Genomic DNA, 16,693 nt, shown 5'->3' with positions numbered 1-16,693 from the left:
CAAAACATGGTAGATGTTTTGAAGAAAATTGAAACTCTAATCTCCATGAGACTTAAGTAACAATCTTGACAACTTGAGGCAAATTCAGAGTTTTGAACCCCAGGTCTGTGGATGATTTCACCATCCCTAACTATTGAATCTCATTTACTAAATGGAAAACTATTGCCTAGGATTTTGATAAAACTGAAAATGGTGGTTGAAACTGTTAAATGAAGATATGACAAAATCCTAGCACAAGAAATTGGTGAAACTGGAAAAGACATGGAAACAGTTACCAAAATCTGCAAGAATAAGGTGTTGAAAAATGGTCATTGATGTCAAATATATAAAGACGAAGTTTGTCATTGATATATGAAAAGGACATGTGCAGCGACCCATGAGAAGAAGATTGGTCAGCAATATATGACAGCCGACTACAAACAAGCAACCAAAGGCAGCTGACTATAAAGGCATGTATATGGAGCAATATAAATTAAAAACCTGAGACAGCCGATTTAATCTGATTTAAGCCGACTTAAGGACACAAATACAACAAATCTCAGCAATCATTAAAGCAAACAATTGCCATGAAACTTATGCTAATATGATTAGTAAGAAACGATCAAACGGTGTGATTCATTTGGTTTGTCAAGCCTCGTTAGAACCAGCGTTTCCTCTAAAGGGTGCGATCTTAAAAAGGTGCACTTTTAATAAGTTTTGAAATGGTATGATCTTGTTATTAAACAAGACTTTAATATATGTGATAAGTAATTATTCTCTGAAAGATGTGATTTAGTTTGGACTAGTGTAATTTGTTTATTAAAACAAAAATATCAAAAAGCATCTCTCTTAGAAAGAGTCACACTCTTTCAGACAAATATGGAGATGTGTATAGAGGTTGAAGATGGAGGTGAAGAGTGTGTTTGAGTGAAAAGAAGAGAGATCAAGTACATACACCAGATTAGAGAAAGAATTATATGAGAAAATCATTTCAGACTTAAGGAGAAATATATCAGAAGTTTATAGCAGAATTTAAAGAAGTAATTGTGGACATGGAGTGGCAGATTTATAATCAACTTATAACAGATTTGAAGAAGAGATTGTGATATCTGTGGCACATTTGTGATCAGGTTTAATGAGTTATTGCAGATTGCGAAAAACGTTGCAACTTTTGTGACGACATCTTTGAATGAGGGGCTGGTGCCTCTAGTGGGAAAGTTCTCAGAAATTTGAATGAGGGGTTGATACCTCTAGAATTTGTAACAAACAAATTAATACAAGCAATACTTTTGCCGTGGTTTTCTCCCACAAGGGTTTCCATGTAAACTTTGTGCTGTTGTGTACTTATTGTTTCTCATTTGCTCTATTTTAGAATTAAAGAAAATAAAATAAATTTTAAAAGGATGAAAAAGAAAACTATTATACTAAGCCAACCCTGCTCGCCCACCCTCCCCCGCCCTCCTCATCTTAGTATAATTGTGTGCTCATCAATTGGTATCAGAGTCAAGTCCTTCAAACTAGTCTAACCAACTAGGAGGAAGATCTAAAGGAGCACACATGGGTGTTCAAGAAGGATTCTTCTCAAACGAAGCTCCATTGTTCAATGAAACAAACTATGGTTTTCGGAGCCTAAGAATGAAAACCTATATAAGTGTGCTAGGCTTTGAAATCTGGCAATTTTTAGTAAATGGATATAAAGCTCCATCAATTCCTCTAGTAGATACAACAAGAAAGAAGGCATATGAAAGCCAAACTTCAAAGTCATAGAAGGGAATTTGAAAGCCTGAAGATGTTTGATGAAGAGAACACTGCAACATATGTACTTTGAGTTGATCAAACAATTAATACCATACGAGGTCTTGGTGAAGAAGTAGAGGAATCCACAATAGTTCAAAAAATATTAAGGTCATTCCCAGATAGATTCAATGCCAAAGTTTTTGCGATATAAGAAATGAAGAACTCAAACAAATTATCCATGGATGAGCTACATGGAATCCTTATAGCATATGCAATGAGGACTGGAAAATGGGATACATCTAAAGGAGAATCAGCCTTCAAGGCTACAAGGAGATTAAAGGATAAAGAACCCGTGTCATATAAAAGCTTCAAGGAAGAAACTAATAAAGAGGAAGCCCTCTTTGTTCGAAAGCTAAGAAAAAACAAAATAAAATTGCTATTCAAATGCTTTAATTGTGGCAAAGTTGGACACCTTTTTAAAAATTATCCATATTTAATAGAAAGTGATAGTGGCAAAAAAGAAGAGCCTTATGTTGTCTTAATTTTTGAACTTGCACAAATTTGGACGACCACACTGATTTTTGCTTGAAATTTGAGATTTTAAGGCTCTAGACATGTTTTCAAAGGCATTTTTCCATCACCTAGGAATCCATTGATGAATCTAAGTCCTTCACGTCCGTTTTTGTCAATTTTCATTGTCTTAAAGTTGGATTTTTCTTCAATTTCGGGTTTCAGAGTAGTCACTACAAGTAGGAGATTATAATACAAAATTACAAGATTTTAAAGCTCTAAGGCACGCTTTTCAAGGTGGAAAGTCTACGTTTCTTGATGATAAATCAATCACGAGCTTATCTTCCATCTCCGTGAAAATTTTGGTTACTTTTGGCCATTTTTTGTGCAATTTCGGGTTTCAGAGTAGTCACTGCAAGAAGGAACTTTTAGACGTCATTGCAAGTTAAGTCACTGCAAGTAGGAACTTTTTGTCCTCATTACAAGTAGTAGGAACTTTGGCAAAACATTATAAGTAAATGCACTTGTAGTCGGGTCTCCAAGACCCGATTACAAGTTGGTTCATTGTTTAAAATGTCAAGTTACAAGTCAAGTGGGGGTTTTACGTCCAACATTGCAAGTAAATCAACTTTACTTGTAATCGGGGTTTTAGGACCCGATTACAAGTTTGCTTTGTAAAAGTAAAGAGACACTTTATTCGCTTGCAATCGGGTTTCTAAAGCGCAATTGCAAGGCCTCCTTTAGTAAATATGCAAGTGATTCTAACTTGCAGTCGGGTCTTCAAGACCCGATTGCAAGTTGGTTGTTCCTTATGCAATCTTCTTTACTTGCATTCGGGTCTTAGAGGCCCGATTGCAAGTACTCATTGATATACTTTCCTCTTTATACTCCCCCATGTTGCTTGGTGGGTTTCAAGAAGAGGAGTGCAAGTTCATGGTTGCAAGTCTATCATGACTATACTTGTAGTCGGATCTTAAGGACCCGATTGCAAGTAGAATGTATCTTATATTATGCATCATAAGAGTGGTTGCAGATTTTCCCTTTTGAAGTTCCAAATCCAACTTGTAATCGGATCCTCATGATCTGATTTCAAAAGCAAGCCATTAATTTATCTTACCCATTAGCAAGCTACTACCAACAATGCAAAAAAGGGTTTACTTGCTATCGGGTCCCTGAGACCCGATTGCAAGTGATTTCAAAAGTTTTAAGATTTGCTTACTTGCCTCCAAAAAATTCCCATGTTCTTAAGGCAAATTATGAATGCTTTCCCACAAGATTGCAAGACATGTACATTTGCAGTTGGGTCTCCAAGACCTAATTACAAGGGGAAGTGTAAAAGTTTTTCTCTACATTGCACTCGTAATCAGTCCTCCAAAACCCGAAATTGGTCCAAAATGCACTCAAAAACACTTGAAAATGGGTCTCTAGAATCCAATTACAAGTGCAAACTTGTATTTTCCCATTACACATATGAAGTTGCATGTTCATTCTACACAATTGCAAATCAATGCCCTTGTTTTTCCACATATGTAATGCAGTCCTCAAAACCCGAAATTCATTTGTGAGCCCATTTTTGCATCAATTTATCCTTTCCCTTGTTAGTCTTGTTTGTACACACGACCTACCAAATCAACAAATTAAGGCATGGGCCTTATTTTGCAAGCAGATTTCAAGATTGGAGGATGATACAAAGAAAGAATTGTTGGGATAATGTGCAAACATGTGTTTGGATTGACTAAGTGACGTATTGTCATTGATGTCAACATATTTCTCTGTGTTCCAGTGTTGTAGTCAGATTAAGTGAGCTGGTTTGGTCAATGTGTTGCAGATGAGCTGTTGTGGATTAAAGGGTTTTGAGATAAGTATCTCTAGTTGATTCAGCCAAAGTTTCAGTGGTTCGCATGGAGATTTGATCGAGTTATGAGATTCGATATTGCGGTTGGTTTTTTAGTTGTTTGGTGTTGATTAGTGTTCTGGATTTTGCTCCACATTGCTGCAACATATACCAACAATTCTACAAAAACTCTCTTACGAATGAGAGACAAGGAGGCATATGTAGAGTGTCTTACAAAATGGATGGCCAAGATTGATACAAGATCAACGACCAAGATCATGCCAACAAAACCCTAGAATTGCCCTAATTAGGGTTTACATAAAAATAGTGCCACCTACATATGGCCCAATAAAAAGATACCTAGTCATCAAATAGGGAATCTTCTAGAAGATTCCTCCTTGCATCTCTCTCTCTCTCCTAGCATACTCCAAGAATCTAGCCAATACTGAATCTAACTCCTCCATGGAAATGCTAGGCAAGGTATCCTGTTGTAAATCAATCACGGCCAGTGAATCCGAGCAAGCATCCAAAGTGTTCTCCCAATCTGGCATGAGCTTCTGCAAACTATGAACATGAATCAACAAAGAGACCAAGCTGTCTATCTGACTCTTCTTCAAAGAGTCCAACTAGCAAAAATACATAAATTTTATCTTGTCTCTTAATTCGGCTAAGTGTAAACCACTAGCATCACTAACATCAACACCCAATAATTCCTCAATCGAGGCAAGGATCTTCATCTGAATGTCCTGAATTAATCCTTCCATCTCCATACAACTCGATTGGGCGTTCTCATAAGCTGATTTCTTCAAGGCTAATGCACAATACCAGCCATGGAAATCATATATGTCTCCACTGTGCACAATGTTCACCCTGACCAAGGTGGAATTAGGAACCTTCTTCAATGCCAAGAGGCGTGGAATAGTCTTGTCCTGAATAGGCCGGAATTCTTCCTAAACTCCCTCCAAATACTGGATTCTGAATACGAGCGATGTTGTCTTATCATATGCGTGGACAAACTGAGTAAGGAAATCATCTGCCTGCTTTCTTATGCTTTCAATCCACTTTTCCACCTCTGAGTGTGTACCTCTCGCTACCTCGCAATGTGAATGTATTCCATGGTCAACTGCAATAGGGGAAATAAGGGTGGGATCTCCACGCCTTGTCCCTGCGATATACTTTCTGAGTCTAATATTTTCTTCTCTGTACCTTTCATTTTCCACAATCGCTCTGTCTAACCTTGCATTGATTGCCTAGAGGTTGTCACCAATCTCCTGGAATTCCTGCCCTGCGGATGTACGACCAAGGGCGACTGAAGTGATCTGGAAATCCATAGGAGTAGCAATGTCCGCTATCACGCCTGCAATAGGAACAACAATCTGCACAATCAACATTCCTGTCTCATATCTAGCTATGTGCGACAAAATCTCCGCTCTCTTGGGCTCCTTCTTCTTAGCACTCCGAGCTAGGTAGTCATCAATATCATCAATAGGCTGTACCTCTATCATTTGTTTACTTTTCTCCATGCTTCTCCTCAGCCATTCAGGAATAGTGGCCATTTCCATACCATCATCAAGACATACTTCTCGATCAAGTCCTTTCAATGCCGAAATAACATCATCATTATCGTCAGGATTACTCTTGGTCCAATCATATACTTCATTTCCCAAGCTAACTTCCAAAAGGACAGTAGGGGATTCCGACTGATCATTATTCTCATCAGGAGGTGCAGATGTCGCTATGGCATGGAACTCCTGAATATTCTCTGGTAGTATCACTATGTTGGAATACTGCTGAGTCTCCTTATTCTGTTTTGTTCATTCAATCACTTCGATTGATGAGACACTGGGAGGGGGTGAAGGAATGATAAGTGGAGTGATAGTCTTCTGTTTCTTCTTCACCTCCTCAATCTTATTCCCTCTGGCCTTGACTTCTCCAGGTGTGTTCTTCCTTCTCTTGGGAGCTTGAATCTCTTCCTCTGCATGAATCCTGACATCACTGACAGTCCTCTGATCATCCTCGGAAGTAGACTCTTCCGGCTCCATCCTTTCATAAGTGAAGGGAACACCCATGTCAACTAACTTATTCATCTGTATATCCACCCATAGGCGAGAGAAATTCAAGACCTCTCTGATCAATGCATTCAGGTCGATCTCTTCCGACTCTGACCAATTTGGCAATAGGATTGCCTTCTTCATTTCATTCTCATAATGTGGGTGTGTATGATCTCTATCATCTAATACCTGATCAGGAATGAGGAAAAGTCCACACTTCCTCATGAAATCCCCTGACATTCTGGACCACATTCTTCTCTTCATTGCTTGTTCGTCCATCAAGTTAGCCCAATAATCCTTTATGTCAACCTTATGAGTGAACTTCTCTCCCCTGATCCTTTCGACCTTCTTGTTTGGATCGAATCTTTCTCTTTTCTTGTATATTGCAAATCTGTAGAATGCAATCTCCTCACTTGCAGTGCTGGCGGCTATAGCGGATTGGCAAACCTCTGACGTCTTCCCAACTGAAATAGGGAATGTCATTCCTGTCCTGTGCTTCTCTCTCTGGATAACATCGAACTCTAGAAGCTGTCTCACCACTTCCAACAATATCATTCTGTCGGTTGGATACCTAGGAAGTCTGTAGGGTTAAGATTGAAACCCATGAATCCTGAGGTATGTGAAAGTGGGGAACTGTATATACCACGATCCATATTTTTCTATTAACTCTGTTGCCTCCTTGGACAATATTCTGTGGATTCCACCTTGCAGCATCCGTGTGATGTACATAATGAATGCATCATTCACTCTCTTATAATCTTCAATTCTATGCATGCTTAGCTGGGGGAAGCATTCTTAACTCTTAAATTGTCCTTGCCCATTCCCGACTTCACCTTTGTATATTAATCCTCTGCATGAAACAAATCATGCAAGCAGGTACACCAGGTAGGTAGTCATGGCGAATGACTTGGACCGCTCTACATTCCTCAGCTGGAAATCCAAATTGTCGCTTATAATCTTGGACCAATTCACTAGTGTTCCTCTAAGACAATCCTGGATGAGGTAGAACATCCATCCATGAAATATTGCTCCCTGTGGCATCCCCATCACTCTGTTGAGTAGGAATATCAAATCACTATATTCCTCCTTAAAATCTATGCACATAAGTGTCTTGGGAGCCTTGGAATGATGAGACCTAGGCTCAATCATCCACTCTTTGTTAATTAAATTCTTACATACACCCATCATCTTCGTGTATCTATTTGCATAATCCTCCTTGGTCACATCCATCATGTCTGTTCCACGTGGAATTCCGAACACCTCAGCAATGGCATCCTCAGCAAGGTAGGCGATGACAACGCCCTTAGGACTCTTGATCATTCTTGTGAGCGGATCGTAACATCGTGCACATTCCAGGATCAACTCACTGCACTGTATGGATTGTGGAAATCCAGCGGCATGGAAAATGCGACTCTTCATAATATTCGCATATGCTCGGGAAGTAACCTGATCTCTGACTCCGAACATCCGACGCTGCATCTAGTCGAAGTCTAGGAAATGCATGTTTGTATCAGCGATCTCCTTCCATCTGGATGAAATCTTAAACTCTGGATAAAATCCAGTCTTCAGCAGTTCTTTTCTTTCCTTGTATCTTGACTTTGAGATCGCACCCGTACGATGCTTGAAGTTAGACTTAGGAAATATTCGTAATAAAATTCCTGACTTTCTAAAGATTTAGTTAATTAGAGCATGGACTCAGGAAAATAATCCATACACTTGGTAAGTTTTAGCAATTACGTTCAAAGTGTGACAACACTAAGGCATGGAAGCCTTCCATAAAATTCATTTATACCTCCTTACGCTTAGAAAATATGCAAGCTAAAGTGCAAAGGAGTATACCGGTTGATGATGACTAAGGAAAGGTGTGAAAGGTTGTGTTTTCACACAATGAATGTCTGAAGACACCTTCCGCAGTCAACAATGGAGGTCAAAATTCTGAGGACAACCTGAAAATCAGACTTTTTAAAACATGTTGTAATCTTCAAAATGTGCATAAAATCAATAAAATTTAGTTTCATTGATGAAAACAATCATTTTCTGAAATGTAAGTATGGTTGGTAAAAATTAGTTTTCTGAGGACAAGTCTGAAAATCGGATACTTAAGACTTACCAGCACCTTGGAAAGTGGTTTAAATCTTCGAAAATGATGAAGAATTGCTAAGGAAACAGCCCCAAGCAAATTCGCCAAAATTGGTCAGGTGGCTGGAAATGAAAATTTTTGAGGACAACCGCCTAACAATGGAGTTTCAGACCTGCAAGAGCGATAAAATGGTCTAAAAAATGCACAGAAAACTCCATAAAACACCTCCAAATGTTATATGTTTAAGTTGGAATTGGCTGGGCAATAAAAACTTAAGTCTGAAAATTAATGGCAGCCATTAATGGAGGTCAAAATCTGAAGCAAACCTCAGATCTGAAGCGAATCAGTAGGCTGGAAATGATGGCAGCCAACAAGCATGCATGAAAATCATCAAAATATGGCACCAAAACACCACCCAAGTAAAATCGAAATTTTCCCAAGTCTAGCGCAAAAATGGAATTTTGAAAATTGATGTTAATGGTAGCTTAGATCTGCAGTAATGAAGGATGGCAGTAATCTGGAAAAATCGCCCAAGTTGGGATTGGATACCCCGAACACAAAAATTTGCCTTCTGTAGCAAAAATCGAAATTTTCAGAATTCTGAAAAATGTTGCTAATGGCAGCAATCTACAGCAATGAAGGTCTGAACAGCAAGCAGAAATGGTGGAGGAAATATCGCCCAAGTCTCCAAACATAAAATCACCAACTTTCACCAAAAAATGATAAATTTGGAAAAAAATCGCCAAACTTAGCAAAATCGAAATTCTGAAACTGGTCTTTAATGGCAGCCAAGAGGAATAGATTAGCAAGCTGGAAAAAATGGAGGAAAATAAATCCTCAATCCCACACTTCACAAAAACGCCTTGCTAAAAATTTCCCCAACTTGGAGAAAAAATCGCTTTCATGGAGACACCTGGCAGAAATAATAATAAACTAATGCTAAGTCCTCTCATATACTTGCTTTCATCTTTCATTTTCACCACACAAACAATGTGGGATAAAACACTTGTGTAAATACTTGCTTGGTGAAACCCTAACTTGCTTCTAGAAGGTTCAAACAGTTAATAATTATTGCAAGTTATTAAATTTGCTTTTAAATTTTAAATAATAATTAATAATTATTTAAAAGCAATTAAAATGGTGCTTATTTATTAAAATATTGCAATTTAAATCCAAAATAAAGCCTCTAAGGGGAAATCGATATAGGTTGGGATTGAAAAATCCCTTTAAAAATCAGTTAAGTGTCAAAATTTACCCCATAAGGGAAATTCGACCCATGCTTGGATAAAAATCCATGCTCAATTTCGTCAAAATGCACACAAAAACCCTCCCAAGGGAAATTCGATGTGAGTTTGGACAAAAATCTAGACAAAAATGCACTCAATTTGCAAAAAATACTCCCTAGGGGAAATTCGATGTGTGTCTGGACAAAAATCCACACTCAAAACTCTCTTAACTTGGAAAAAAACTTCCTTGGTGGAATTTTGACCTCAGTCTGGATGAAATTCCGAACTCAAAACTCTTCAAAAATATTCCCAGTGGAAAATTGATCCCTGTTTGGATAAAAATCTGGACAAAAATCCTTACAAAAATGCTCAGGGGAAAATCGACCTATGTCTGGATGAAAATTCGGACAAAAATCCTCACTTAGTTGTCACAAAAATCTTGGTGGAAAATCGACCCAGGCATGGATTTATCCTTGCACTCCAGTCTGCACTCTTGGTGGAAAATCAATGGCAGTCTGGATAAATCCTGACACTTAGCCAAATTTTAACACTTCCAGGGGAAATTCGACTTGGGTATGGATAAACAGTGGGGGAAATTAGTAGCCAGTATGGATTCCAGGGGAAACCCATCTGTAGTATGGATTTTGAGTGGGGGAATGGGTTGGGTAGTTTGGAATGTGAGGGGAAAAACACCTCTAGCATGGATTTTGACCCTTTAACCCTTGGAATATGAATTTCCCTTAGGATTTTATCATTGTAACCACTCAAAATCACTCAGCGATTTTAAATTTGACTGGACTTATACTAATTTTCCAAAAATATGAGTGGAACGCTAGGAAAATATTGGAATAAAGTGCGAAACCAACTTAAATAATACCTTAGGAGCGAGAAAACAACTCCAAAAGGTTTGTGAATATCTTGGCACTTTAAAATCATTGATGCACGTGTTTAAAACACGTTAATGTTCAAATGGTCAAACACTTAGCAAAACTTAGGATCATTAAAAATATCATCTTTTGCAACTTGATCGTAACACTTCAAAAACCCTAGATGGCACTAGGCATGATCAAAACTCCAAGACTCGGGCACGGGAAACGCAAAATTGCCCACTAATTAGCCAAAACCCTAACCTAACAATGCAGGAAGCTGGCAAAGAGGGGGTCCCCGTTAGCAATGGGGCGATGTGTGAAAAGGTCACAACAGGACTGTAGTTGGAATAAGTCATGGTGGTTGAGAGAATTTCTTAAGTTAGTTAGGATCCTCCCACCTTTTTCTCAAGGCTCCTCTCCTATATATATTGAAGAGGGTCTATTGTAATTTTTTATCTTTTGGCAATGCAACAAAATTCTGCCAGTTTGTATGTGCACTCTAAGACTTTGAGCTTAGATGTAAATGAAATTGCTTTCAATAAAAGAGGCAAGTTGTGTTGAGACTTTGTGCCAATTCAAGTTGTTATGTGACGAGATTTTTTGGAATTGATTGTGATTTTTGTTCTATTGTTCAAGAGGGATTCAAATTCAATTTTGTAGACTTTGAGCTGCTAATTGTATTTAGAGTTATAGGTTTGGTTTTCAGACTAGGTCTTGCAGACTTTGAGTTGCTTATCACGTTTGAAGCAAGTATAGAAAGCTCAAGTAAGGAGATAACTTGTAGACTTTGTGCTGCTTTTATTTTTAAGACTTGTGCATGTAAGGTGAAGTGCATCACATGGACAGACTTTGAGCTGTTGTGTGTTGTACACTATTATCATTTTGAGAAGGTTGATAGGTCAGTAGAAGTGCTGAAGACTTTGTGCTTTCATTTTCTATTTTCTCGTCCTGGGGAAGTGACTAAAGTCTTTTTGCTTTCATGGAAACTTTGCTTCCCTTTATGTTCTAAAACTCCTACAAAAAGTTTCATTTCTATATTTACTGTTGTTGTAACTTCTTTTCTGAAATAAGAGAAAGAATATCGTTTGTTCTGAAGAAAGAGAACAAGATGTCATCCCACCCAAATTAGATTAGTGTTAGTAGTAGTAAAGGGGGAGCCTTCCCTAAATTAGGAGAGTTTTATACTCACACACTGTGGCTGAGACCACAATTTTGCACATCTTCCGGTATACAAAATTTTCAACCAATACTTTATTCAAGAAAGGAAAGCAAATCTAGTTACAAATTTAACAAAAAGAAGAATTATGACTACAAAAAGAGTCTTTATGCTTATAAAGATGATAGCTCATCCGATGAAAGTGATTGGGACAGCTATAGAGAAGAAATGCTCTTTATGGTATTTGAGACAAAAGGGAATATCAAAGAAAATGACGATGAAGGAATCCTATCACATGAAGATGAAAAGAACATGCCTAACTCTGTAGAAGATGACGAAGATAGTTTTGAAGAAGAGCTCTATCGTGCCATAGATGAAATTGATATTAGATTAATATTTGTATATCTTATTTAATTTTCAATAATGTATTATAGGTAGATTAGGTTCTTTCTAATTTTTGCTTTCAGTTATCGATTGTTTCTTTAGGAAACATCGTTAGTGTAATTGCCTATATAAACTATTGGGTGAAAATTTTGCAAATTGGTGAAGTTTACAAAATTGTGGTTTCAGCTACAATATGTGAGATTAAATCTCTCCTAATTTGTAAGGGAAGGTTCCCTCTTTTATTTACTACTCTCTTAATTTAGAATACAATTCACACTATGATTTTTAATCTAAACATGGGTGGTATATCATCCTATTATCTCTTTAGAATAAATGTTATTCTTTCGTCTCTTTTTAGGAAAGAATTTACAACCATGAGCAGTAATAATTATTCTAATTTTTAGGTTACGAAAAAACAATTTAGAGCATGGGAATGAACAATACAAATAAAGAAGCAAAGTTTCCATGAAGGCTCAAAGTCCTCCATTGTTTCTCCGGGACGAAAAAACAGTGCTTAAGCTCAAAGCCTTACAAATCACTTTTATCCTATCAACTTTTCTTTAAGTAACTTCTGTAACCCTCTGTGTCAACTAAGATAATCAAAGTAAAGCACAAAGTCTTTATCTTGATATCTTATTACAACTTTTGATAATCTTTTCTTGAAACTACAGCCTCCTTACCAAGATGTCAAAACAAAGCACAAAGTCTTTGTAATGCTATCGTATTACAATTCACTTAACTTTTCCTCAAGATAACAAGATGAAGCTCAAAGTCTTCAAAATGTTACCTCTTTGCTAATTACTAATTCTATTTAACATGAGCTGAAATATGACACAAAGTTCACAAATCAACAATTATTCTACTCTTTAACAATATTTTTCCACAACACCTTTAATTAATCAAAATAAGAATTTATTACAAGAATGACGTAAACACTCTCACCATAAATCACAATGTATCCAACACAAAGTCTGAATGCCAAAGATTTTTTCTCATTTGATCAAATTTGCAAAATAACAATATGAACACAAAGTTTCAATTTGCTCTTCACTTCGGCGGAGTTTCGTTGCCTAAAGATTAAAGATTGATAATTGCAATAAGCAGCCTCATATATAGGCCAGGTGCGATGAGATAATCTAGGAAAAACTATGACTAAATCAAAGAAGAGTCCTATTTGACTTAGAACTCGTGCGTATTCATCAGGTCCCTTGGTATGGCTTGTGATGACCTGAGTAATGGAATCTTTGAGGCTCATGTAGCATAGGGTTTGTATTTAAAATTTTCATTCATTTTAGTATTTAAAATAAGTGTTATATTTTGAAAATTATCATAAATTATCTACAAGTATAGAATTTCAGTATCATAATTTATTTTTAGCATTTATAAATAAGTATTTTGGAGATTACCATAGATGATCAGGATTTTCATATTTTACTTTTGAGTTTGCATATTCAGAAAACATTATAAAAATTGCATAGTGTAGGATCCCAATACGGGGAACAATGAATCACTCTAAAAGCAATTGGTCTGTAGTTTTGTATGTCTCATCCATACAACTGAGTCTTTGTGTTGTTAGTTATCTTTTTTGGCTTTTGGCATGGCCGAAGCTCGTTCATTGGCAAGCAGAAAAATGTGTGTTGCAATTATTCTCGACCTTGACATTCTCTGTTGAAGAACATAAGGTTTAAGGTTGACAAACAATACAAACTTTGATTGGGCTGATTCAGCTGATTTTTAAAGATCAACTGCTGGCAACATTTTTTCATTGGACTGAAGAGTTGTTTTGTGGCAAGTAAGCTTCAACACAATTAGCTATATCTTCTATCGAAGCTGAATATGCAGCGACTGCCAGTTCTAATTGTGAATCGACTACATTGCATTTTGTGTTACCTCCAATGTACTTTGACTGTACTGACTCCACTTTTCTATGAGAATCTGGGTGTTTTGAAGTTGGTGAAGAACCTAATTTATCATACTTGGACCAAGCTCATTGATGTTCATCATCACTGCCATAGTTGGCATACTCGTTGGGTACTTGTAGACTCAGCAAGTATTTGCAGCAAGTTCAGCATGTGTACTCACCTAGACTCGGAATTGGCAAATTGCAAGTTAAAACTAGAGATCATGCAATGCCACATTTATTATAATCATTTCTTCAATTAGGATTCTTATTTGCTCAATTTCCATTCTTGTTTACATCCATCTCACCTTCTAGGTTATTCATAGGCCCTCATTTGGCCTAATTATTGATTCAGTGCCCAGTTCCTTTGATTCTTCCAGATTTGCTTTATGAACTGGATACAATCTTATTTGTTTTCCCTTAATTTCCCCTGTTCTCATATCCATCTTATGGTTTGTGTGAAAAATGAGGATTAATATTTAATATGATTTAATATTTTCCTCAAAGTTGATTTCTATGCCATTCTTTTTTAATCATTACCTTAAAAATTTATTTGACCATTTATTACATTGAAATATTCTTGATCTGTCAGCTTTCATTCTTTTTCAGAAGCTTTTGCAGCATTGGATTTGGCAGAAAAGAGATTCTCAATGGTTATTAAGTCTCGTATCCATCTACTGAAGCTGCAGTTAATTCATGATCGTGCTCTGCATCGGTGAGCAAGTCCTAGACCATCTATTTGGTTTATGTGTAAATCTTTTGTTTCAACTTCATTGCATTTCCCTTATTTGAAAGGCCAAAGATATCTTCTTAGTTTGTTAATTTCCATTTTTATGGAGAAGTGTATCATCTTTTAATATTATCAATCAGGGAACTTAATATCTGGCAAGTTTGAATTTGTGACTAAAACATGAAGGTTGTATGTCAGTGGTGAGTTAAAATTGGCCTATCTAGTCTGCAATCAGTTGGGAGCACTGGCTTCTCCTTTATCTGGAGTTGATATGGATCTCAAGGTTGAAGCAAGCCTTCGCCATGCTCGTACTCTTCTTGCTGCAGAACAATTCAATGAGGTTTGTTGTACATGATTTCTTTTCTATATTATCATGCACGATTCAAATGATTAAGTGACATGCTTGGAATTTGCAGGCAACGTCAGTTGCTCATTCACTTTTCTGTATGTGTTACAAATTCAACATGCAAGTTGAAAGTACAAGTGCTCTTCTTTTGCTGGCAGAAATCTATAAGGTAGTTTTAGCATTCTTGTGAAAGCAAGGATTGCATATTGACTTTTCATTCTTCTGCCTTTGTCCCAAAAATTTGTTTATCTCTATCTTTTACATTTGTACTTAGGCTTTTTGCTTGACTAATTGGCAACAAACTTTCAGAAATCAGGAAATGCAATCTCTGGCTTGCCCTATGTGTTGGCAAGTTTGTCTATATGTCAGTCTTTCAACCTTGATCTCCTTCAAGCTACAGCATTGCTGACTCTGGCAGAGTTATGGTTAAATCTTGGAGTTGGCCATGCAAAACATGCATTAGCTTTTTTGTACCAGAGTTTGCCAATCATTCTTGGTCATGGTGGCTTGGAGCTTCGTGCACGTGCTAATCTTGCCATCACCAAATGTCATTTGGCAGTCCCAGATTTTTCAGGTTTGTCAGTTAAGGGAGAACAAATTTTGTTGTATTATCTTTACAGATTTTACATACATTAATTTAACATTGGCAACTTTTCCAGTTTCTGCAGAACCAGATGCTGTTCTGAATCCTTTACGACAAGCTGCTAAGGAATTCGAAGTCTTGGAGGTGAGGAGAATTCTAAGTCTTTTATACTTATTTGCAAGTTTATATCATGTACAAATGGTTTTAGAGAGTTTAAAAGTATTAACTGACATTGAGAAGCATTGCAATGCAGTGTCATGAATTAGCGGGTGAAGCTTTTTATTTGATTGCAGTCATTTTCAACTCTCTTGGAAATCTTAAAGAGAGGGACATTTCAGCTGCTTTGTTTCAAAAACATGTAGAATTACAAAATTCTGCCCGAAAGCAAGATCCAGTTATTTTTGCCCATTAGCAAGTTGGAATAATTTATTCATCTTCATGAAAGCAAGATCCAGTTATTTTTGCCCATTAGCAAGTAGTATTAATTCATTTTGACATGCAGTGACGACCAATTTTAGAAACACAATAATAAGCTGTAATCTCTTGTCTAACCAATTTGTGGGTTTCTCCATATCTTAAAACATAGGAGTCCTTAAAATAATTTTAGCCCTCATATATTTGGAATTCTAGATTCTAAACTATGTCCTTTTTGGAATGTTCCATAACAAGATGCTGTCTTTAATATAACTGCCTTTACAAAGATTCTTACTTCAATATGTACAGAATATAATCCAGTTTTATCCCATTTTTTACCTCTTTTGGATGGGACAAATTATAGACGGAATGCCACTCTTGTGAACTGTTGAAAATTACACCAAGGCTCACCAATAAACTAAGATCCTCATAGCAATTGGTTTCTGTTTTGTTATAAATATTTTGTTAATCGTCATCTAAACTAGTCAGTCAGACCTCTGATGAGGAGACTGATTATTGTACATTATTTTGTGGTAATCTTAATCTTCAAAGTCTTATGTTTCATAACTACAGTGGTGTAAAATCAATATGCAATTTGGGTTATGGGTAGTAGTATTATTGGTAGAATTTATCATACAGAAAGCTTGAAATTGTCGACATGAAAAAATGACTTAGGTATTACAAAGTTGAGCTAAAAACTTGAAGTGGCTGTAGTTCTACATTAAAATTACTTATACTAAGAAGATACACTCCAAATCATTTGATACCTTCATGTCTTATGAGTCAGGATACTGTTAATGCAGTTTTCATTTTTTAAGTTAAGGGGCCTGGGCCTATGTTTCCATTTTAAATGTTTATTACAGGGAATCCAAAACCTGAAGCCATGGGATATCA

At 36.7% G+C, this 16,693-nt stretch overlaps 1 protein-coding gene across 2 annotated transcripts in view; it reads left to right on the top strand.

Annotated features, from left to right (window-relative positions):
• LOC131027329 (anaphase-promoting complex subunit 5) overlaps positions 1-16,197 on the top strand; it is a 213,210-nt gene extending 197,013 nt beyond the window's left edge. For both annotated transcript variants that reach the window (XM_057957347.2, XM_057957346.2), the window contains exons 15-20: positions 14,336-14,441; positions 14,655-14,796; positions 14,873-14,971; positions 15,112-15,376; positions 15,462-15,529; positions 15,639-16,197. In XM_057957347.2, coding sequence (XP_057813330.2) covers positions 14,336-14,441; positions 14,655-14,796; positions 14,873-14,971; positions 15,112-15,376; positions 15,462-15,529; positions 15,639-15,797 — 839 coding nt within the window. In that variant the 3' untranslated portion in view covers positions 15,798-16,197. The remainder of the gene's footprint in view (positions 1-14,335; positions 14,442-14,654; positions 14,797-14,872; positions 14,972-15,111; positions 15,377-15,461; positions 15,530-15,638) is intronic.
• The last annotated feature ends 496 nt before the right edge of the window (positions 16,198-16,693 follow it).

The sequence above is a fragment of the Cryptomeria japonica genome, chromosome 3 (genome assembly GCF_030272615.1).
Source record: "Cryptomeria japonica chromosome 3, Sugi_1.0, whole genome shotgun sequence".
Classification (NCBI taxonomy): domain Eukaryota; kingdom Viridiplantae; phylum Streptophyta; class Pinopsida; order Cupressales; family Cupressaceae; genus Cryptomeria; species Cryptomeria japonica.
This window is presented reverse-complemented; position numbering and strand designations above follow the sequence as displayed.